Source organism: Sciurus vulgaris (genome assembly GCF_902686455.1).
Source record: "Sciurus vulgaris genome assembly, chromosome: 2".
In the NCBI taxonomy this organism is placed as follows: domain Eukaryota; kingdom Metazoa; phylum Chordata; class Mammalia; order Rodentia; family Sciuridae; genus Sciurus; species Sciurus vulgaris.
In genome coordinates this window covers 7,206,967-7,230,863 of record NC_136462.1, presented here as the reverse complement: position 1 = coordinate 7,230,863, position 23,897 = coordinate 7,206,967, and the positions used below count along the sequence as shown (strand labels likewise).

Here is a 23,897-nt window from a genome sequence, read left to right as displayed (position 1 = left end):
AAATGGTTAATGAAGAAGTGAGATTCTTCCCCCTTATTTTTGAAGAAAAGAATTTTGTGATTCATTCATATCTTCATATATTTGGAATGTAAATTATTTTTTCAGAGAAAACCAGTAGTGGTAATGATCGCCCTGTGACATCATTCTCAGCCTTCAGCCCCTCTGGTCCCTCCTGGAGCTCGTGGTGAGCATTCTTCTCTCTGATTCTGTGAGTCTTCACGTTTGCTGCAGAGTGGCTTGAATGGGCAGTCATGCTGATGTCTGTAAGATTTCTCACAGCCTTCCTAGGATCAGGTGACATGATTGTTAGAATTCCTGGAAGATTGTATTTTGGGGTTCTGATTATTTGAAACATTTATTCAGGAAAGGAAGAGGCTGGGCAGGAGATTCCTGAAGTTAGCACAGGAGTGAGTGGGTTCTAATTGACACTTGCCCACGGGATGTGGAAGCAACGGGGAGGCATTGGTGGGCAGGCACAGCACCCCTCTTTAAATCATTGATGATAGCAGGAGCCACTTGTGATGGTAACAGAAGCCGTGGGCCAGCTATTTAGTGCCGTGTCCCTGAGGCTGCAGACATCCCGGCAAGGTAGACATCATTACTGTTTTGCCACTGAGAAAACCAAGGCTCTGGAAAGTGAAGTTGTCCAGGGGTCTCATGACTAGAGGTGGGAACACAGGCCCCACCTGGCTGCCTGGTCTCTATCCCAAGAACCCCTGCCCCTTGTACCGTGCTAGGCTGCTTCCTGCAAAGAGCTCCAGGTCAACCCTGGCTTCTCCTCGGGAAACATGCGTGGTGTGGCCAGAGTTCAGAAGGCATCCCCTTTATGCCTCGTGTGTGAGCTGTCAGGAGCAGGAGTGTGGGCAGCAGTGAGGGTGCCTGGGCAGAGATCGCTGGCTGGCTGCAAGTCCCTTAGTAAGGGCTCCAGGGCCGACTCCAGCTAGAGGGACAGGCCTGTGCCACCAGCAGTCCCCAGTCCCCACCAGAATTCCAGGCATGTAGAGAAGGGCTCTTGGGCGGAGATGCTCTCAGCATGTTTCAGGAGGAAGGAAAGAGGAGACATGACAACTTGTAGGCGTCATATGTGTGTGTGTTAGCGCCTGAACAGTTACCCTCTTTCCAGAAACATCTGAAGGCCTCCCTAGACTTTTCATTTTCATTTACAAAAGAATGCGTCCAGTCCATCTGCTAAGCTGTGGTCAGCATAAAGCCACCAACTGGAAACCTATGGTTTTCTAGACTGAGCATCCAGCCTCTGGATTCCACGTGCAGACTGAGTGACTCCTGGATTCTGTGGCCTTCCTGGGTGAGAGTCCCCATCCACTGGAAGCTGGAAACGGGAGGAGCAGCAGGTCTTGGCTTTCCTGGTGACCTTCCCATAGATCTCTCCTTAGGAGAGAAATTCCAACAGCACAAGAAGTGCGCAGGGCATTCCCAATATCAGGATTGGAGCAGCTGCCGAGTCACTTCAAACGAGCTTACAGTCTCCAGGGCATCTCTCCATAATCGGCTGTGAACCGGGCTGGGGCATCTGCGGTGTGCAAGGGTATGTCTGTTTCCTTTTCTCTGGGGTTTTCAGCCTAGTGCCTAAGAACAAAATCCTCCTTGGAAGCAGTCCAGTGCCCAGCAGGGGTGCTTTGTGCTGCCAATTAAGACCTCGATTGGGATTGGAGTCTTGATATAGAATGCTTGGGAAAGCCTGTTTTCGGTAGTCCAAGGAAAAGGGGCGGGAAGCCCAGGGAAGACACAGTAGTGCATACCTTGCTGTGCAGAATGCTGGGCTGACCTGGGGTGCCATTTCCCCTGGACCAGGAAGAGACGCCCCTCGTTCTCTTAATGCAGAAGCAGAGCAGAGCTAGGAGAGAGACCAAAAGAACAAATCTGGAGCAGAAAGCCTTATTTTAGAAGTGCTGTGTGCCCAGCGTGAGGCCAGTGGTACAATAGCCATTGCTTCCAGATGCCAGCATCTGGAAAGAGTGTCCTTTGTTAGAAGTGCAGAGTTTGCAGCAGGGCTGAAGCCAGTGCCAGGTGCATACATGATTTGAAGAATAGAAAAACAAGATCTGGCTTTACCCGGTTTAGTGTTTTATCGGCTAATCAGCTGATCGATGGAGGTGCTAGGGATTGAACTCAGGGCCTCATGCATGCTAGGCAAGCACTCTACTGCTGAGCCACGAGCTCAGCCCTTATTTGAGTTTTTAAAAAATTATTTATAATGTTTATTTGTCATTCAGATGCATTGAAACGTAGGTGTTAACTAGAAGCTGTGGTTTGAATCTTTATCAGTAAAAATCTCAAAGACTCTCAAAGACCACCAGCCTTCCAGAATGATGTTTTGCCAGAATGATATGTTTTTAGACAGTGATAGATAAGAGCATTTCTTTACTTCCTTATTGAAATGTATTATCTCAGTTCATCAGAACCGGCTATTTTGCCAATTGCAGTGGCGCATGCCTATAATCCCAGGGGCTTGGGAGGCTGAGGCAGGAGGATCCCGAGTTCAAAGCCAGTCTCAGCAACTTAGTGAGGCCCTAAGCCACGTAATGAGACCCTGTCTCAAAATAAAAGGTAAAAAGAACTGGGGATGTGGTGCAGTGGTTAAGGGGCCCTGGGCTCAATCCTTGGTACCACAAAAGAAGATTTGGGTACTTCATTTGTGGACAAGAGCCAGGTGGACCCTGGGTACCTGTGGAGCCTGTAGTGCTCTCCCCAGCACCCAGTTGCTGGGTGGTGCCTGGTAAGTGTTTACTGAGAGGATAACAGTTTGATCTGGCACTAGTCACCCCCACTGACATGACAAACAAAATCATCGTAACAATCTCTGGTCATGCGTGAGCACTCCCTGCCCCATCTCTGCTCTGATTGCTAAAGTTTGGGATCTCTGCAGAATTTTGGAAAACCATCTCTGGACTCCAAATCACCTGATGAAAGACAGAATCATACCTTCTGGTTTTCAGGGTCATTATCTGACCATACGGAGATTGTCACCTTTCCTGGTCACCAGTCTCCCCTGCAGAAAGTCATCCCGTCCAAAATGTAAATGGGCAAGGATTCCTGAATGCAGATGTCACGAAATTGAAGAGCCATTCTCTTTTCACAACCCAGGAGGCTTGGGGGTTGGGCGTGGGGTACTGAACTGAAGGAAAGGAGGAGGGGTGACATTCATGCGTTTATACACCGCAGAAGCACTGAGGAATGCACAGCGCAGCTGCGCGGTCTCCCGCGAGCCAGCGCCCCACCGCTTCCAAAATAAAGAGCATTATATTCGTCGCTGTCCAGAGGGCACGTACTTCCTGGATGCTCACTGTGTGACTGAAGGAGCCGTCCTGTGGAGAGGCACAGGGTTGCTCTCTCCTCACGGCAAAGCCTCGTCTTCGAGCTTTTGTCTTCTGTCCTTCCTTGAGTTCCAGTATCCTGTTTAATTAAGAGCTCTTGGCTCTCACAAGGAAATCTCATTTTTCTCTTAAGCACAGGACAATGATAAGTCATTGCTGTAAGTCTAACTTGTGATGTGAACGTGGGAGTGACGGGCACCTGGACGGGCCGTGATGGGCCGCGCCCCGTTTTGCAGGTGCAGCCCGCGGGCAGGGGTGCTATCGCGTCCTCGCCACGCATTCCCTTTTGTGCTGCCGTGGCTCTGTTTGTTTCCGTGCTCGGTACGTAGATAGAGCAGGTCTGCAGGTCTTCTCAGCGCAGGCGACCGGACAGATGGACACCAAGGAGAGGGGAGCTCAACTTCAGCGGCCCTTCTGTCCTGTCACCTCCCTTTCAACTCGGTGGCTTAGAGGTTTTGGACAGGCTCACCTGCGGCACAGCTCTGCCTGATCTCAACACTGATCACTGATCTGCATGGGACACACAGGGGCCCAACAGTCCTCCCGCTGGTGTCCCTTAGCTTGGTGACTGGCACGTGATGGTCCTATCTAAGCACTCGCAGGAGAGCACCCAGGAGAGTCGCCCGGCCTCTCGCTCATCTCAGTTTGCTCCGTGTCCCTGAATCCCTGGATGTGTCTCCTCCTGGGCAGAAGGGAGGAGTTTTTTTGTTTTGTTTTGTTTTTTGCGGAGGACACGTGAGGTTCAGATGAAATAATCTCTATCAAGTGCAGTGTTACTACTTTTTAACTATTTCAGCCACGGCCGTTCCCACCACTAACATCCTGTGTCGCAGGCAACAGAGTGAGTGGTGATCATTAGGAAATTGGCCAGTGTTTACTCTAATTGACGAGTAGTCATAGGTTTGCAGCTCGGTAAGGGTGTTTTTATATAATTCTTTAAATTGCCATGAACTTGCCGTGAACTCCCAAAAGGACACCATAGAGGTGACACTGTGGCTGTGATCTGCTGCTGCAGAATCTCCGGGGGCCCGCAGCCGGTCCGTGGAGAGCCTCGGAGCCTGGACCAGGTGCCTGGCAGGGAAGCTCTGGCTTCCGTCACTGGAGGGTCTCAAGCTCTAGGCACAGAGGTACATTTTAGACTGCGATCCCACGCTGCAGAGCGAGAGTGCTGTCCTAAAATCCGTCATTTCTTTGCTCCCAAATCAAGCATTCTAAAAATTCACCCTTTGACCTTAAGACATGCCCTGTGCAGATTCCCGTTGTAAGTTTCCGGCACTGTAGATCAAAAGTTCCCTTTGTTACCAAAAGCCTGTGTAAACCAAATATTAAAATAAATGATCATGAGAATTGGCCGAATGATATTGCTCTGTTATGTAGTGTACGTATACGAAATGAGATGTCCCACTATCTTGCATGATTAGAATGTGCCAGTAAAATTTTTTTAAGTCATAAAATTTCTCCTGTAATGGGGAAAACGAATCACAATAATAGCCATTTTATTTGTGTTTGCTCACTCAGAGAGTGAGGCGAGTTTTCAAAAGCCACCACCCAGGTAGTTTTTAAAAACACACGGGGACGTAGTTAACTGGACGTTTGGAAGCCACACAGAAGAAGGGACTGAAGGCTGGGCCAGAGGAGCAGGCGGAGGAGGGAAAGAGGTGCTAGCAGGGAGGCAGGAGTCACGGGGGCCCAGCAGGAGCCCAAGCGACTTGACCCCAGGGTGGCATCACCGGCACCAGCTCAGAGGGGTCCTGCGGCTCCTGCACGTGAGGTTGGGTTCCATGTCCTCCCGCCGTGGAGTGTCCCGCAGCTCCTGAGATGGCCTGCTGTGGGGCCCCTTCTCTGTGCGGTGCGTGCCTCCTGCTCTCTGCCCACTGCTCGCTCCTGGCGTCTGCCACCTGTGACACGGAGCCAGCTCTCAGCTCGCATCTTAAACGTCACTGTTCCCTGAGAGCCCTTCTCTCTCTCCTGTGTCCTTCCTTGCTGCCTCAGTTGGCTCAGTGGCCCCCTTCCGTAGCCACCGGGGTGGGCTGTCCTGTCGCAAGCCGTCTCATGAGTGCAGGCCTCCGTGTGCACCTCCCACACCTCCACTCCATGTGACCCAGACCAGCCAGGTGTGCAGGTGGGCACCTCTTCACCACCTGCCCTCCCCCTTCTTTCTGCAGAGCAGGTGGGACGTCAAGGCAACTTGTGTCTCTTTCCATGACAGGGTCATAATAAGAGACTTGCATGCATCTTCCTTTTATTTCATCCTTTCCTGTAACAAATCTCTACTGAGCTTCTTTATGAGGCTCTGCAAAGTGGACAAAAGTAGGTGAGGTGAGATCTTGAGACTGGCTTGCGTTGAAGGTGAAAAGTCTCGAGGGACACCTTCAATGCAGTTGCGTGCTCTTGGTGAGTTCCACAGACCCAGTGGCTTATAGACAGCAGAGGGTTGTAAACAGTCATGGTTCAGGAGACTGGAAGTCCCAGGGCAGGTGCCAGCATGCGGAGGTTCTGGTGAGGGTCTTTTCTGTGTTGCACACTGTCCTTACACAGTGGAAAGAGTGAGAAAGCTCTCTGTGGTCCCTTTTATGGGGGCACTAACTACAATCATGAGGTCTCCACCCTTGACCTAATTGTCTCCCAAAGTCCCCACATCCAAGTGCTATAGCCCTGGTGTCAGTGTTCCAATGCAGGAGATTCTGAGGACGCAAACACTCAGTCTGTTACGTGTTCTAAGAGGGCAGTGATCGGTCTGCCCTGTGCCCCAGCCCTGCTGCCTGCCTGCAGGTTTCCTGGGTACAGGGTTTCCTTCCCTAGAGGCAGGTGCTTCTGTCTGGGTCATTACAACACATTCAAGTCCTTCATTTGACCTTTCCTAGAAGTTTCAGTCTTCAGAAAGTCCTTCCAGCCCTCCCTTCCAGGCCACCATCCCCTGTGGTCCTCCGGTTGTAAGGGATGAAAGTGATGTTCACATGGGCAGTGGCTCTGAACCGTGGCATCCTGCATGTGGCCAGGCATTTTCTGTCATTACCTGTGGCGTCCTGTTTGTTTGTCCCAGGTATACCCGTAGGCCCGTAGCACTGCTGGCCTTTGGGGCTGGATGGTTCTCTGCTGTGGGCCGTCCTGGGAGTTGTAGGTGGTTTAGCAGCATCTCTGGTCTCCACCCACCAGATTCCAGTTGTGACTCCCCTGGGGCTGACAAGCAGAAATGCCTGCAGATGTGGTCCCCGCGGGCATCATCACCCCCTGCTGAGCACCACCAGGCTCAGGGAAGCACCCCAGGGCTGGATGCCATCCCTCCAGCCCCACCTTTGTGGCAGGTCCTTTGGCCCTGGCTGCCCCGGTTAAAGGCACTCACGTTGCCTGGGTGCCCTTCGGAAAGCCCTCTACCTCTGCAGGCAGGGTTTCAGCGGGGCGCTCTCCGTGCACCTGGAAGCGTGTGGCCTCTGCATATTCACACGCAGCAGTGATGTAAGTTGCAGTAGGAAGGATGTCATTGTCCTCCGCTTCCCCCTTCAGCAGCATCAAGCGGACCAGCTCCTCCGAGCGCGTGTCTCCTGGGGGCCGGAGGGAGAGCTCTGGGGACTCCAAAGGCAGTCGGAACCGCACCGGCTCCACCAGCAGCTCCTCTAGTGGCAAGAAGAACAGCGAAAGGTAAGGTCCCTGCCACGAACCCTTTGACGGCCAGGCCCCGGGGACAGACCAGACCAGCCGGGAGCTCTCCCGAAGGTCCTCGGTCCTTGCTCAGGTAGCACCCCTGGCGCTCCCGCAGCCAGCAAGGGTCTGGCCGTTTGCACGGCCTCTGAGCAGGCAGGCCTGCGTTCCCGAATGGAGCCCCATCTTAAAGCTGAAATAATGGACTGTTTTAAGCTTGTCGGCAGTATTTTCTAATCCAGAATGGGACAAAAGTTGCAATTTTATAATTTGTCAGAGACTGTTTTTAATACTGAGTTAACACCACAAACGTGGGCCATTCTTCTTTCTGGTTTCTGACTTACCTTTATTCCTAACTTTGCTTTTTTTATGATGTTGGTATTTAATGGATTATAACAGATATTTGTGACATTCTATTCATAAAAGTTACTTTTTTGGCATTCTAACAGCTTGTTTTGTGTGTAAGACTGTGTTATGTAGATGAGGTCAGTTTTTCTGTGTATATCTGCCCAACATGTGTTGTGCTAACTTTTTAAACATTGTGCTTTGATTTTATTCTTTCTGTTTAGCAAAGCTCAGAAAGGAATTTCAGTTTCAGAGGCTAAACATGTTTCTTTTCAAATGTTCACGTAAGAAGGCTTATTCATAACGCAGTTGACTCCAAACCACAGTTGTGCAAGTTCCAAGTCTGTAAATCTGCTGTGCTTCATTCCTGTTCAGGACACAAAACTTTTTCATTCCCAAAAGGTATCTTTTGCAGAAAAAATACAGATATCTCTTAATTTATAGCAGGTCAGGTTCACTGTCAGTTAACGATTTCAGAAACTATTGACATAGGTTCTGTCTTCTATATTACACAGTTTGGACTCCTCTTCAATTCCCTCCACCCCGGTAACTGGGGATTGAGCGCAGGGGCACTTTACCACCAAGCCACAACCCCGGCCCTTTTATCTTTTATTTTGAGACAGGGTATCACTAATTTGCAGACTGGCCTGGAACGTGCAATCCTCCTGCCTCGGCCCCCTGAGTTGCTGGGATTACAGGCATGCGCCACCACTCTCGGCCCTGTTAGTACTTGCTATCAGAAGATTATGCAAATTGAGTGATAATACCTAGGAAATAAGACCAGATGGTCACAATGGCAGCAGAGTGAACCAATGGGAGGAACAGTGGCTCTGAAGGCTTCAAGTTCGGGGTGAGCCTGGAAGATGACCTGAAATGTCTAGATCTTGGCAGCTCTTATAAACTTGGCTCCTCCTCAGCACATCTGATTTTTATTAAGAATTTCCAGAAAGAATCTGCATTGTGTAAACTCCAGATCTGTTTTATCTTTTAAATCCTATGGCTTTGGTAAATGTGCTGGGTAAATATTTCCACAGAAGATATTTACAAAGGGATTTTTGAGAAATGCCACAGTAGGAAATTTTTATTTGGAAGTGAGGGACTGGAAAAGTTTGCTAATCAGTTCCTAAAAATAGTTCAGGCAACTGAAAGTGTCCATTTAAAAATAAATTCTTTTCCTCACTAGAACTCAGGGCTGTGGAGGCCAGCACAGACTGAGCTGTCCAGTGGCCAACAACCGCAGGGTTTCCAGGGAGTGTCGCATCCCCCTGGGTGACTGCTGGTACTGACAGGCACCCCCAGGGCCCAAGGAAGTCACAGCAAAGAAGCATTAGGAAGCGACAGGAGTGGAGGTCAAGGTGGACATCCAGGCACTGCCTGACCCCTCTCCTCCATTCTTCTCTCCATTCCCCAGGGGCAGCCCCAAACCTGGCTGCTCTGACCTCACAGGAGTGTCACTAAGGAAGCCTGCCTTGGGGTGTAGACAGGTGCGGAGGAACGCATAGCCAGAGGCCTGCGGGATTCCTTCTCAAGCATGGCTGCGTGCAGGTGGCCTCAAGAGTCTGGCCTCCACCCCTCACTGGCTTGCCTGTGTCCACTCTTCCAGTGGCCACCTCCTGTTTCAAAAGGCTTGCTCGTTGGTGACTGCACAAAGGGCTGGTTTGTAAGCCAGCTCTGCCTTCCCTTCTGCAGCCTGGGTTCCATCCTCTAGGTATTCTGCTCTGATCCCCTTGGATCTTACAAGTGAGCGAGGCCCTTGGAAGCAACAGCATAGGGAGTAGCGCTCAGTAGATGTCCCCACTGCTGCAGAGGAGTCACGGAGAGAAATTCGTGTAGAACACAGGGAAATGGTTGGCAAGGCCGTAGCCATCCTCCACTTGATTTTCTTCTTGTAGGGTGAGGGTGTTCAGGGCATCTCAGGTAGCCTCACTGCCTAGGCAGCACAGTCCTGTGGTGTAGCCTAGATTTTGACACAATCCAGCCATGGTTGGGGCAAGGTAAAGTGCAGTGTGTCCCTGTAATTCCCCCAGCTGCTGCAAGGTGGCACAGCACGGGGGTCCACGGGCCAGGTGGGCTTCCTGCCCGCCATGGCTGAGGTCCTGTCCCTTTCTCTCCCACAAGCTCTTTGGGAAGCTCATGAGTACATGCTGACGTCACAGGGAGAGCTCGGGTCCTGGCCTAACTAGTCGGAGCATCACCCACACAGCGCTATTGTACTGCGGAGTCCCTGCAGAGTGCTAGCTGCAAATCCAGCATGTCCTGCCCATGAGCAAGGCTGTTTGTGGCACATCAGGCACTTTCATGCAAATCAGAAAATATTCCCTTTGCTCAAAAAATAATTCCACGTCAGCATGTGTATTTCTCCACACTAATAAGAGCAAAAGCTATTCTGTACATTGTATCAGTTTAACTATGGAACAGAAAATAGGTGGTTTTAAAGTCCTAGACATTCACATTGTCCAAAACACAATAATTTAAAAATAATTAGCATATTTGTTTTCACAGAAACTGTTTAAGATAGTTTCTGTGTTCTTACTGCTGTACCCCTCACCTTTAGAACTGATCACTGGATTTGACAGTCTTTCTTGTGACATGGTAGACTCTTACCCTTCATCTTAGAATGCTTACCATTTTAAAATATTTTGCTTATAACAAGCTGCAGAATTTTAATAGCATTGAATCTTTGCACTGACAAAGTTTTCATTAAAAACAAAAGCAGTGTAGGGCAATGTGATCTATTACTTTATGTATTATTGGTAATAGGTGATTATTGATAATTATACAGTGGTTCATGTCATCATGAAGTACTTATTAAATTTAAAGAGATAATCAGCAATAACATTCCAATGGCAGACTTGTATAATGTAGTCAATGTCCTAATTCAACAAGGGACTTTTAAAAATTTTTAAGTAAGTATTTCCTATCAGATAGAAAAATAGCTACTTATTTAGAAGCGCAATTTATGCTACTTGTTGCTAAATCAATCAAGTGTTCTGGTTCCCCCTTTGAAATTTCTAGGGAATGAGAGAAATCAACTTCAGGAGCAAGACGCAAGATTGTAAGGACTGATTTCTAGATGTTTCCCCCTCCACTGGAAACTTTGTTGTGGCATACCTATACATGGTCCATCTTTAGAATGAACACATTAAAGTACACAGGCTAGCAGTGTTGTCCCAGGTGCAGTGCCCCTCTGTGCCTGGCAGCCCTGCAAAGTCAGGAGCCACTGCTGGACACCCGGGGCCTCCCTCCTTAAGCCCCAGTATGCGTGACATGGTCCCTGACAGCTCCCTTGAGCCCCTGAGGGCCCAGAGTTGTTTTTCTTGAACTGCAGCATCACTGAGCTATAACCACAATCCGAATCCTCAGCCCAGGGGCGTGGCCAGGGTATTCTGTCTCCTTGCCCTCTCCTGGGCCCTGACATCCATGCCTCTCCATGTCTCTCATTTTCTCCCAGCAAGACTTTTTTTCTCCTTTTGTGTTATTTTATTATTACACAACTAACCTGCTTTAGAAAATCCAGATGTGCAAAAAGAAATGGAAGTCACCTATGATCTGGCTGCTTAGGAGGCTCAGAGGTGGCACTCGTCACTTCTCCACCCGGCTGTATCGCTGGGGTGCTGTTTGGCTGTGTGGGTACTTCTGACATAATTCACATTTTTCTGCATGTTTTTTGTATTCCCCTGTTTCATTTGCCATGTAAGCGTGGCTCTGTGTCAGTGAGCATACCTTTACAGTGTGTTTTGTTATCTTTGTTTAAAAACGTTTTATCTGGAAATAATTTCACACAAAAATTAAAATAGCCCTGGGAACACCTTGCAGCATTGGCTTGGCTGGATGTCGTGCATGCAGCGCAGCACACCTTCGCGAGACAGCCAGGTACCAACAAGGTCTTCCTAACCCAGTCAGACCAGTCCAACACCTAGAAATGTGCAGCTCAGAGTAGTTACTCAATACATCGCTGAATTCGTGTTTCCCAGTTAATACAGGCAAGGGAGGTTGGAGCCATGCAGCTTTCTAGCCACCACCAAGGTTTGATTCCAGTTCTGCCAGTATTTGTTGTACGATGGTAAATTGCTTCATTTCTTCTGGGAATTCCTCAGTGTCAGTAAAAATAGTACCTGCTGCACAGGTGTTGTGAGGATGGAAGGAGAAAAGGTGTACAGAGCTCCAGCGTGGACTTGCCTGCCGCCGGCCCTCCATGGCTGCTGCCCCACCCCAGAGCACTGGAATTGCTGTTTATGCTGCCATGCCCCAGATCTGGAGTGTCTCTTCTTGGGGACGTTTCATAATTCCCCAACTCTGGGATCTGCCCTCACCCCAACCTGAAAAGAGAGGAATCAGAAATTCTGGAAATTTCTATCATCTTATTCATTCAGTTCCACAGGACTGCTTAACTTAGCACCTACTGTATGCAAAACATGGTGCAAGGCAGGACCAGAAGTAGGAAGGGGTAGTGCAAAAGGATTCATCCTCTCAGCAGAATTAACGACTCCGTGAAAGATAAGGGTGAGTTCCTTTAATTTTCCTGAGACTCAGCACAAACCAGCAAGAAAAAGATAACACTGTAGGAAAGTGGGTAAAGGGTCTGAACTCGCAGTTCCCTGAGAAAGAAATTCAGATAGCCAGCAAACTATCCGACAGCCTCAGATAAATGCTACCTGAGCAAGCCGGTGGTGTGCTTAAGAGCTTAGGGAGTTATTCCCAGGCGGACGCCTCCCAGATCTTAGTAGGTGCCAGGGCTTTCCCTCTGCCAAGTGACATGTGTGTCTGGGACCTGGGGCAGGGGGTAAATGTGCTGGGTCCTCCCACCCCCAAGCCTTCCCTGGCTTCACATGGCCCTGGGCCTGCGCTAACTTGTCTGTGACCCTGACTCCCACACAGCCCTCAGGCGCAGAATGGCTTAGCCGCGTGCCTCCAGCGCCTTGCACAGGGCCTGTCACACAGTGTGTGAGTGTGTGAGGCTGCTGGGTGCTTGAAGACCAGAGCCACTTAAGCACGGGTCAACAGCGCCACTTATGGGTAGGATGATTTAACACCACACTTGCAGAACCATTCCCTCTGGATGGAAATCAGGTGACTTCCAGTAAGCATCTTTTTCCTGAAAAAATGGCTTCACCCTTCAGACTATGAGGTCATTTATTTTTGGGTATATTCTTGAATAGTCAGAGCTGGTATTCTTTAAGTTGTTTTAGTTCTGTGACTATCAGGCAGGGAGCCCAGAAAGTCAATTATGTTCTTGTCGGTGACACTGGAGGAAGAGGGAAGTGGTTTACTCTACTTCGTTACACTTCTCACTCCATCCTGCCGGCCCCTGCACCACACAGTGGTCCAGTTTCTGTTTTGTAACCCCTACTCAAAATCTGCGCTCTCCTGGGCTCAAGCCGTTAGTTTTCCCTGGCAGTGTCTGTGAGGCAGTAGTTGGGCCCCCAAAGAGTTTCCAGTGATTTCTGAACAAAGAGGGTGCCTGAAAGACCCTGACCCAGTAAAGCCGTGTGGAGCCATCATTTACATGGTAGGGTGACGTGACTTCCTGTGACAATTTTATTTCCTCACACGGAATCCTTTTCAAGAAGACTCACATCGTGGTGTGTGAATGAGTTGCAGGGAGGTGGCGTGTAGGACATGGCAGTGGCTCCTCCTGACTTTATTCGTCCTTTCAAAAGTGAGACTCTCTGCTCGGATGGCATCTGGCTCCTTTCGGTCCTGCAGTGCTAGGCGCTGCGAGGGCTGTCACATGCCACGGTGTGTCTGAGACCCTGTCAGGACGTAGAGTGAGTTGGTCCTCCCAGATGACTGTGTAGCACAGCTCCCCACTAGGGACATGTCACAGCAGGGTCTGAGCAAGCTGTCCCCTGAACTCTCCTCCGTGGACACCAGCTCGCAGTGTGGCCAACAGGTAAACAGCCACCCAGATTCCAGGTGAGCACTCAGCTCAGCTAGCACACGAGGCGGCCATGGCCACTTCCTGGGCGACCATTCTGCGGCCTCTGTTGGTGTGAGCAGCTGTGACCTGCCCTCTCTAGATCCTGCAGTGGGGACCTCTGAGAGTTCCCAGGGATTGCTTCTGTCTTGGACAAGTCCATCTGCTGAAGCAGGGCAGCCAGGCCAGGCTGGTCACTGGGGGTCCTGCACCCTCACTGTGGGCAGTGCCTGTGAACTCCATGCTGGCCGGACAGGTAGAGGATGCCATTCCTTCTGGGATGGGACAGGCATCACCCAGGGATCCCCACGCCAGCTGAGCTGCTGGTCACCCACGTCATCCTTTCCACTTAGCTCACATTGAGGAATGGGTCATCAGATAAGCACCACTACACGGGAGAGGCCATCGCCCATCCCCAGCAAGTTCACAGCCCACGCTTGTCCCTGGGCTTCTCAGCAAGGTGCTCAGGACACAGCTCTGGCCAATGGGCTCTGGTGGGGCCACAGCGCCTTGGGCTGCGGGCCATCGTCACCACCTGCCTTGATGGCCTGCCGAGGAGGAGCTCAGAAGAGCCCCTGTGGTTTCATAGGTCGCTCTTGTGACCTGTACCTGTGGGTGTGGGTGGACTGGCCTCCCTCAGTCGCTCCTTCTGCCCTTCAGGGAAGGTGCCAGCGTGTTGTCAGGGAAAAGCTTTAAAGTAAGTACACAAGTTTTCTATGAACTTGCAATTTTCTAAAATAATGAAGCAGAGTCCTGGTACATTTTCTAAATACAGCATTTCAAAAACTGATCGTTTTTAGATGTGAAGAAGGCACAGCTCTTTGGTGCCACCTCAGGGCCCCTCGCTCTCACTGACCTTCACTGTTTATATTACATTACCTTCTTCTGACCTTTTAATAGAAGAATTGCCTTCTCAGGGCCGGGCACAGTGGCTCACACCTGTAATCCCAGCTACCCTGGAGGCTGAGGCGGAAGGGTTGCAAGTTCAAGGCCAGCCTGGGAAACTTAGCAAGACCCTGTCTCAAAATAAAGGGATGGGGGTACAGCCAGTGTTGGAGTCCTCCTGGGTTCCGTCCCCACTACTGCAGGAAGGAAAATGAGAGGAAGAGCGGGAGAACAACTTCCGCCTTGCTCTTGGAGTACACCAGCATCAGGAGTTGGGCTCCCCTACATTTGGGGTTTGAGTTCCCCCATGGATGTTCTCGTTCTCAGAGGAAATAGGCCATGATTGCACTTTTCCATTTCTAGAAAATTGGGTGGGGGGGAAAGGGCCCAAACTGTTTATGTCTGCGTTCGTGGCTTTTACTTCTCTCTACCCTTGTGATCGTCAGGAGGACAGACATGGTCGCCTTCCCTGAGCACGCGTCTCAGTTTGGTATTTCAATACATACCAGAGGCTGGGTACCTAATAAAGGAAAGAGGTTTGTTTTGGCTCATGGTTGTAGGGGCTGAGAAGTTCAAGGGGGCAGTCCATCCTGCGAAGGCCCTTGCTGCATCATGACACGGCAGGGCTTGTACGGAAGAGGCCCAGACCCTGGGGTAACCCGCTTTACGGTGCCCTCCTTTGAGGTGGCTGATCCAGTCCCAAGAGACCAGACTCACTCCCAGAGGCCTAACCCAGCCTCTCGAAAATCCCGAATCCGTGCACTAGGACGGGACCCTCGTGGCCTAACCATCCCTTAAAGATCCCACCAGCTGCGACACCATTGTGATGGGGACCAGGCTCCATGCATCCCAACCACAGCAGCACCCTGGCTGGAGTGGAGGTCGTGCTGTCCCGTCAGGGCCTGAGCCGTGACCCAATTCTGCTGTGGCATCTGAGGATCTCTAGGGGAAGTTTTGGGCTGTTTGGACTCTGGCCCCCCAAAATGACATTGGTCCATCAGGGGCCCTCCAGTCCTTGGGGGACTCGGTCCCCAGGTGCACACACAGGGTGGTCTCAGCCTGCTTGGTGGGGTCAGCCGGGTGGCTGAGGTCAGCGGTGGTGTCCCCAGGTCTTGCATGACGTGCCTCTGGCCTCCCTCCTGTCTTCCTCAGAAGGATTGTCTGCCCAGGCAATGAGCACACCCATAGGTCTCTCACCAGGAAGTCGCTGGCTTTAAAGAAGTTCTTTAAGTCTGTCAGAGGAGCGTGGACAAGAGGCAACCCCCTCTCACATCCAGCAGAGCCAGCCACCTTGCTCCCTCCTCTCAGGAGCAGCACAGCCCGTGACAGACGGTCCAACATCTCGCTCCCCGTTATGGACGTTCCATTACTCATGCTTCTTTTGCGACCACATGGGTTTTGCTCTTCTTATTAACGCACGTCATTAGTGTGGCTTTCCCTTGCATCTTCCTGCAGTGTGGGCTGAGGGGCTAGGGACTGAGATCAAACACCCAGCTCCCTTTAAAGCTGTTTTTGGTTTATTTCCACAGCAAACCCAAGGAGCCTGTGTTCAGCGCAGGTAAGTCTGATTTAATTTTTCTCTGGGCGTCCCTCCCTCCCTCCCTTGGACAGCCTTCATAAGTGGCCGAGATGTGGATCTCGACTGGGGGGCAGATAAGCAGTAGCTGTCTTGGGTCAGGCCTTGGTGTTTGGGGTCGAGTGCTAACGGGCAGCCTGGTGTGGGGCCTTGTGGCTCAGAGAACAGCAGGATGACCATCCGACAGTCACCAACACCAGACCCTCAGCTGCCCCTTCTGAAACCCGTCCAAGACATGCCAGTAAGAGCCTCCAGCGGCATGCCGCGCGGATGGTGAGATCCAGTGTGAGACGCTCGGCTGTCTGTTCCTTCCCCACTAACTGGGCTTCTGTCCACATGTGCATTTCTCTCAGAGAGGTTTCTGGTGCATCAAGTTATGTCACTGTCTAAAAGTAGCGTTCCTTTTTCTGTCTCTGATTTCCTAAACTGCAAACTAATAGTTCATGTGTCCCTTTCTTTTTAAAGCATACTTTATACTAAGGTAAATGCTGGGAGTTTTAGCATATTAATCTGATTCTTAAATGTATTTAAAATGTAAAACAATTTTCAAGTGTGTAATCGGTTAAGTTCTGTAATGTTAATGATTCCAGTTTGTCCCCTTCGAATTCTGAATCAAAACCCAAAAGGCAGCTTTGTGCCCCTCAGCAGGGGCTTGAGTGTCGTGCCACTCTCAGGAAACAGGAGGTTACTCACTGAAAGGTTGACTGCCACCAGCTCTCAGGTCCACACTGCGAGTGCCCTTGTCAGACCCCCGAAATGCCCCGACGTCCCGCGGGAGGCAGGGCGGCACCCACGAGCTAGGGAGCCAGCACCCCAGAGCAGGCAGGCCAACCACACTTGCAGCCCCCACGTCTCTTTATCTAGCCCTTCAGTCTCTGTCTCCGAAATCACAAGGGAAGCGCCGGGTGACGCACTGCAAAGGTAGGCAGCATTCCGAGCCCATAGCTCTCTGAGCGGGGCTGCTCCCCGGCTCCAGAGACCGCTTTCATACAGGCAGAGCCCTCCTTGTATGAAAACGCTTCTGCGACGCAAGCACCCCGTCCAGGCCACAAGAAAGCACCCCTGAGCCTTTCCTCAGCCGCCTTGAATAAGCAGCTATGATTTGGACCTTGCCTGATTATTGGCTGATCATAGGACGTCCTAAAATCTCCCTCGACCTGAAGAGAGCTATAGGGCAGCCCCGGATTCCCCGTTTGGCACAGTCCCTGCACTGCCGCTGGCCTTGCTCACTCTGCCTGTCAGGTGTGGCTGCGTGTGGTCCTCCTAACACGCCTGAACACAGCTCCGCTGGCGCTCGTGCGTTTCGGTGTTAGGGGTGGGGCATCTGGGGCACCAGTAGGGACAGCCAGGCCCAGCACTGTTTGGCCCAGCTGTGCAGCGGGTCGGCCTCAGCCACGCTGCTGGCCAGCACGTGCTGACGACTCACGCCCGGAGGCTCTCCCGAACGGGCCCGCATGCTCGCAGCCTGTGTTGCTGCATCCTGTGGGCACACTGGCCGCTCACCCATGCCTTACAGAGCCGGCAAAGTCGGCCGTGGCTCCTGCGTCCCTTTCACCAGGGTTGGCCTGCTGGGCAATTTTAAGATCTCACCTGTGGTCCCCGCTCAGTATGGTGAGCCAAGGTGTGGGGAGGGCTCAGGGCAAAGAAGGGCTTCAGAAGACAGGGCGCAAGAGGAGCTCAGAGGCGGATGGGGCACGCAGCAGATTCTGGCCAGAGGACGTTGGGCAAGGTGGCACCTGACAGGGCTCTTAGACCTACTGGTCCAGCAAGTCCGAGGGTGGGCAGAGTGCTGTTGACATGGCTCAGTGGCAGAGTACTTGCCTGGCACATGGGGGCCTGGGTTCCAGCCCCAGCACTGCACACACACGAGGGCAGGCGGAGGACATGGCATGGAAGAAGTGCCAGCTGAAATGCAGTTCGGGTGCACATGGGTTTGGCAGCAGGACAGACAGTGACCCAGGGGAGCCATAAGAGAGCCTCCGACAGGCAGCTCCCAGCACAGGTGGGGCGTCACCGCGTGGGGCACGTCCTAACAGGGCGATCCATAGGACGCAGGCTCGGGCGTGCAGGGTGGGCGCAGTCCCGGCTCTCACTTAAAGTCAGGCTGTGCACGCAGAGTGGAGATGTCACGCATGCCCTAAGCTCTGGAGCTCATGCGCGGTAACACAGAACCCGGCCTCTTTGTTGTTAGGTAATATCGCATGTGGCATTGTTTGAAAATCCTTCGGGATAAGACTTAACAAAGTTACTAATTCGTAACTGTGGCCCCCATGGTACTGTGGCTATTCCGTGGTTTTCCTCACCAGCTTGCTCTCTGGGAATTTCTGTTGAGTCACGTACAGATTTGCTGGTTCCAGTGGCCCAGTTGAAATGCCATTAAGACTGGGCCCCTTGATGTGCAGTGGAGCCTCACTGATGGAGCAGAATTCATCAGGGGCTTGGGAACACTTCCTCGCTCCTTCTGTATCCTGAAAACTTTAGACAGAACACCCCAAGCTGGTTTGCTTAAGGACCAGAGGTTGCCACAGGTTTTCACTTTATCCCTATAATTTATTAAAATATCGGGTTATTTTAATAGAAATATTCATTCTAGAAAGTTCCGCGTCCTGGTCTCCCTCTGCTGGGTCTTGTTTTCCACCTTCTCCTGGAACATTTCCCTTTTTGCTGTACCCTTGCATGCGCTCCTGCCGATTTTGTGCTCTTCACACTTGAAAGAATCTGTCCGATGTGAAAGATAGATGAATACATGTTTTTATACTTCGATATAGCAAACCAATTTAAATATTGAAAGAGTTTGTGATTTTGATACATTGGCACTTTATGCATTGAACTCAGTAGGGAATTTAGGTGGATTCCTTGTGCTGTGATTTTTGGTGTGGTACCTTTCCCCTCCTGGTGATAGAGAAGGTGTGAATGCTGACGTCGCCTGGGAAACAGTGGTCAGCATCTAGTCCTTCCTGCCTCTTACAATTTCTTACATGTTTCACATACCAAAGTAAGCAAAATGTCAAAAAAAAAAAAAAAAAAAAAAGATGAAAACTTTTGTTTAAAGCCATTTAATTTTCTGGGTCAACTGTTTTTCCCCTAGGACAGTAATTAGAAATGACAGAGGAGTGAAGTTTTCGCTTCTGCAGTGACAAGCTAGAGAGAATGTGGCATTTGTTTTCAGGTGCCCTGGGCACTGGGGGGTCTTACTGACATCTCTGTTCCTTTTGTAGAGGAAGGATATGTGAAAATGTTTCTTCGCGGACGCCCTGTTACCATGTACATGCCCAAAGATCAAGTGGACTCTTACAGTTTGGAAGCAAAAGTTGAACTACCGACCAAGAGGCTGAAGCTGGAGTGGGTGTATCCTTTACTCGCTGATTAGGTCTCGCACCAGGTTGTCAGCAGTGGGTGCTTCAAGTCTAATTGCAAAATTTCATGAAGTATAAGTCCCCTTGAGTTTTTGAAAAAATATTTTGCTCTCACTTTTTAGAAGATTAATTTTACAAAAGTGGTCATACCTTAGAACCCAGGACAGTGTCCTAACATCCTCCAGAGGAGCTGTTAATCTGAGGGGAAACCGACTCATGGTTCCTGAATGAAGTGCTTGTGGTTCTTGCTCCAATATGTAGACATTGTTTTCCTGAAAGTATCAAAATGTTACAAGATCGTTATGAATGGACTTGGGGGGAAGCAGGTAAGATGTATCATTAGTCTATGGCTCAAATTTCAGTCTCTCTAAAAAAACTAACTTTAGTTAGTTAAAAACATACTGAGAAGCAAGCTTAATGAAAATAATAAAAAATGGAGGGAATTGGGGATTCTGACCAGACCAAAGGGGCTGGTTGCTGTGCCAGCAGCTCTCAGGTGCTTGGTGAACCCTGCAAGGACAAACAGAAAGGCGAGGAGCCCCAAACACTTACCAGGAAACGGCAGCAAAAAGTGCCAGAAAAAAGTGCATGAGAAAGCGGGAATATCAAAAATTGAAATCACACCATGGTGGCAACATGGTTTTAGACCCCAAAAAAGAGGGATGTCCGGAGAGGAAGGACCTGCACTCTCCCCTCAGCCGAGTAGGAACATGGCCAGCATTAGGAGCCAAGTTCAAGGCCACCACTGAGGGACTGAAGAGATGGTAGAGAATAATCATGCCTGTGTGCTAAAGAAGGGGGCGAGATGTGGGGCTTCCTGGAGCTGGCACGCAGCTAGTTTTAGAAAGGACAGTTTCCCACCAAAATCTGGACCACCACAGTCTGACCCTGCCCTGGGACTAACGTTCTTGGAATGGACCTGCTGCAGCCTCCAGGTGTGGAGTTTGGAAACGGGTGTTTCCAGGAAAGCAGCCGAGTGATGTGGAGAGAGCTGGGGACCTTGGGTCGGCTGCCACCATCTGTCCTCCATTTCATTCAGTTCAAGGCCGAGGCGTCCTCCTTCCAGACTATCCTGACTCTGAGTCAAAGAGGAAGGATCCCTTCACCCGTCGAGCAATGGTTCGTCCATCACCTGTTCAGTACCAAGCCCTGAAGATGGACTGTAAGCCATTGGTTCAAATCAAAGCTGTGGTCACCAAGTTTAGGACAATTGCTGTTTCAGATTACGAAGTCATACTTTTGGGAATTTTTGAAAAATTATCCCCTGTACCTAAATCTCTCCTGAGAAGACTTTTGCCTGTTTTTTCAGATTCACATGTTGTGGTGCTTACCTACCCCGTGTCACTGAAGAGACCCGCCTCTTCTTGAAGTCGGCAGTGGCATATTAAGTACTTAAATTCCAAACACCCTCTCCAGCCCACTTCCTGTTCATATTTCAGAGGATGTAAACACTGACATTTACTCCAAATAAATGGCAGTTTTGCCAGGCTATTTTTTACACCCAAGTTCAAGTGAGGTTTTGCACTCAAAATAATTTTCAAGTTTTAAAAGTACACATATCAAAATTTTAACAAGGCTAATTACCCCCAAAGAGCTGGGGCCAGGAGGATCCAAATGTTTTGTATTGGGCATATGTGTGCATACAAGTGTGTGTGTGTGATTTGTACCCTTGTATGAGTATTTTTTTTCATGTTTTTAAGTTTTCTTTTTTTCTTTAGTAAGTCAGCCCCTAACTCACAATTGACTCAATAAAATAAAACTAATCTTTGTATTGTTAAAAATCTGTGTTCATGGGACTGGGGTTATAGCTCAGTGGTAGAGTACTTGCCCAGCATGTGTGAGGCACTGGGTTCTATTCTGCATATAATTAAATGAATAAAATAAAAGTCCATCAACAACTAAAAAACATATATTAAAAAATAGGTACTCACATTGCATCAGTGACGATGCCCAAGTTGATTGCGGGCCTCCTGGGGGCCGTGTGTTGGGCACTGAGCATTTGCAGGTCGCGTTGCTTAGATCATAAAGCTGCTGATGTGCCAGCACTCCCAGGACAGCCATGTTCACCTTGACGCACACACAGCTACGGGTACCGGGGACGAGACTGTCGCAACAACCTGTACCTGCTGCCCACAGGGGAGACGGTGTATTTCATCGCCTCCGTGGTGGTGCTGTACAACGTGGAGGAACAGCTGCAGAGGCATTATTCGGGCCACAACGATGACGTGAAGTGGTGAGTCCTCAAAAGCTGGAGGTGGCTTTAGCAGCGCGGTCAGCGTCAGGATGTCTAGGGAAGCCAAGGGAAGGAAGGGAGGGAGGCAGAGAGCAGGCTCTGGCACTCTTCTCCGCATGTCCCCTGCTAGCCCCTGGCCTGCTGAGCCCTTCCAGGTCTAGCTGTTCATCCTCAGGCACAGAGTCTAACCAGCCAGTGACCTTGGCCCACCACCCAGCAGACCCTGCCCAGGCTTCTTAACACGTTGCACATGAAGGCTACCTCGCCTCATGGTTATGGCTAGTCTGCTCTTTCCCCAACTTGTCTACAGCTTTTGGTGGGAATACCATTCTTGGAAGGATGAATGAATGAATACGTTTGTGTATATTTGTGTTTGTCCCGGGTCTCTGTCAATGAAAAAAATACCATTGGCAAAGATGAGGTGTCTTTCCTAAGATACTCAAAACAACTTCTTAATACAGGGTGTAGACTAATTAAGTGGTTCGCAGGTTAAAATGGTATTTTTCCAGCAAAGAATGTTTCGCCTTAAGTTTAAAAGTTCTTTAGGAGAAATTGGAGACGTAGGATGACATGAAGTCGGCACTCGCTGTCCGGGGGCTGGGCTTCGGGAGCTCCGGGGCCTCCCAAGAGTCAAGCATTGTGTTTCTCAGGTTCAAACGTCTGACTGCATTGCGCTTGGCCAGGGAAAAGTGAAGCCTACCTTAAAGTGTGGGTGTCTCATAAATATCCTCTTTGTAGCCTAGCAGTCCACCCTGACAGGATCACTATAGCAACAGGACAAGTCGCAGGCACATCTAAGGATGGAAAGGTGAGTAGTGCTCTCTGTTCTGATTTTTTTTTTAAGTGAACTGATAGCAAAATAATTTCCTCAAACACTTCCGGTGGCACCGCCTGCTTGGGTGTGGCATGGCGTCTGAGCACCCCACTCGGTCCAAGGATCCCTAACTGCCTTCGGTGGCCTTGAAAAGCAGCGTTGTTCTTGCCTGAGACCTCATAGTGCTTAACTTGCCTGCTGGCTCACACAATAAGCTTTGAAATGTGCAGGCACCTGTTCAGTGCATGAGGTTAACACCATGATGAGCGGTCACTTGGTCCTGCGTTGGGCAGCCTGTCGAGCAAGCCCGCAGGATTTAACGGAACGACAGTGTCTCGTCTGACCATCGTGTCTTACCAAAAACTCCTTGTGGCCTTTTGATACCTTGTCCCGCACAGCTTATTGTTATATGACATATTACTGAAATAACCATGGTAAGTACTTGTGTTTGTATCAGTGGGTTTTCTCTCAGAAAGCGTGAATGCTACTGTATTTTAGGAAACAGTTTAATAACATTGAATTTTAGATATTAACTTTGTGCTGTTTTCCATTAAAATTCTACACTTGGAAAGAACTAACAGGGATAATGGAAATCAGACTGTGGTTATGCAAATCACATAAATGGAACAGGCACTCATCTTTTTTTTTGTTACATGGCCTTGAAAATTTCTTTGAAATGAGTAGTGACTGGTTGCTCTGCCCTCTAGTGGCTTCATGATGTATTTCTGTTCTGCATTGAAATTGAATCAGAACTTTTAGAACCAGAGGAAATGCTGTAGTTACATGAGGTCGTCCAGCTTACCCGTGGAGAAACGCACAGCCCAAGTGCCTGTGCAGACACCCAGCCACTCAGAGACAAAGCTGAACCAGAGCCCAGTTCACCTCATGCCTTCTGACCGAGAGAGACAGTGCAGTGTCCTCTTTTGCTGTCCTCTCAGTGCCAAATCTGCAGGTTGCTGTGCAATGCTTTCTTCTACAAGGAAGAGAGAAGTTAGTATAAATAACCCGAACACGCCGAGAGGGTTTCTAGCTAGTTATGACAACCCTAGGTTTCCTTATGCATAATCAATAGCCTGATTTGCTCCTATTGCGCCCAGGTATGTCAAACAAACTCTTATCGCTGGTGGTGACCATTTTGATGAACTTAGACATGCTGGTGCCTCAGCAACAAAATGGACTTTAAAAAAAAAAAACCTCAGCCGGGGGTGGTGGGGCAAGCCTGCAATCCCAGCTACTCTGGAGGCTGAAGCAGGAGGATCGCTTGAGCCCAGGCGTTTGAGGCCAGTCTGGGCAACACAGCCCTATCACAATAAAAAATAAAAATAATAATCATCACTTGCAATGCCACTTTCGTATCCTTTGTCATTTCTAAAGTCACAGCGCATCTAAATAGACAGGTTACAGTTGTCAAGAGCTGCCTACTCAAACTGTAAAACTCAGTGAGCTTCTAGTGGTTCGACTGGCCACAGGGCCCAGGGCCCCTGTGGCCACTGAGATGTTTTTGTCTCATTCAGAGGCAGCTCCTCAAATGAGGGAGAAAAACCTTTGTTTTGACAAAATTGAAGTTCCTGTGCAGGTGACTGTAGCTTCACAGTAGGGAGGAATGGGTCAGGTGTCGGGACTTAGGACCACATTTTTTCATAACAGCAACTACCCCCACATGTACGCATCTGGGATTCTGTGACATTGAACACACTGCATGTCATCGGGATAGGCTTTTTTGACCGAGCTGTCACCTGTATTGCATTCTCAAAATCTGTAAGTATGAACCCCACGGGCATTGGAGTCTTCTGACTG

General features: G+C 49.9%; 1 protein-coding gene across 10 annotated transcripts in view; it reads left to right on the top strand.

The window, feature by feature from the left end:
* The window catches only part of EML1 (EMAP like 1), a 162,635-nt gene that overhangs the window by 113,139 nt on the left and 25,599 nt on the right, over positions 1 to 23,897 (top strand). For 4 of the 10 annotated variants that reach the window (XM_079129487.1, XM_079129479.1, XM_079129485.1 and 1 more), the window contains 7 exons: positions 6,840 to 6,974; positions 15,651 to 15,679; positions 16,562 to 16,618; positions 18,916 to 19,045; positions 21,137 to 21,286; positions 22,025 to 22,094; positions 23,748 to 23,858. In XM_079129487.1, coding sequence (XP_078985613.1) covers positions 6,840 to 6,974; positions 15,651 to 15,679; positions 16,562 to 16,618; positions 18,916 to 19,045; positions 21,137 to 21,286; positions 22,025 to 22,094; positions 23,748 to 23,858 — 682 coding nt within the window. The remainder of the gene's footprint in view (positions 1 to 6,839; positions 6,975 to 15,650; positions 15,680 to 16,561; positions 16,619 to 18,915; positions 19,046 to 21,136; positions 21,287 to 22,024; positions 22,095 to 23,747; positions 23,859 to 23,897) is intronic. The other 6 variants (XM_079129481.1, XM_079129486.1, XM_079129483.1 and 3 more) reach the window with 3 other exon arrangements.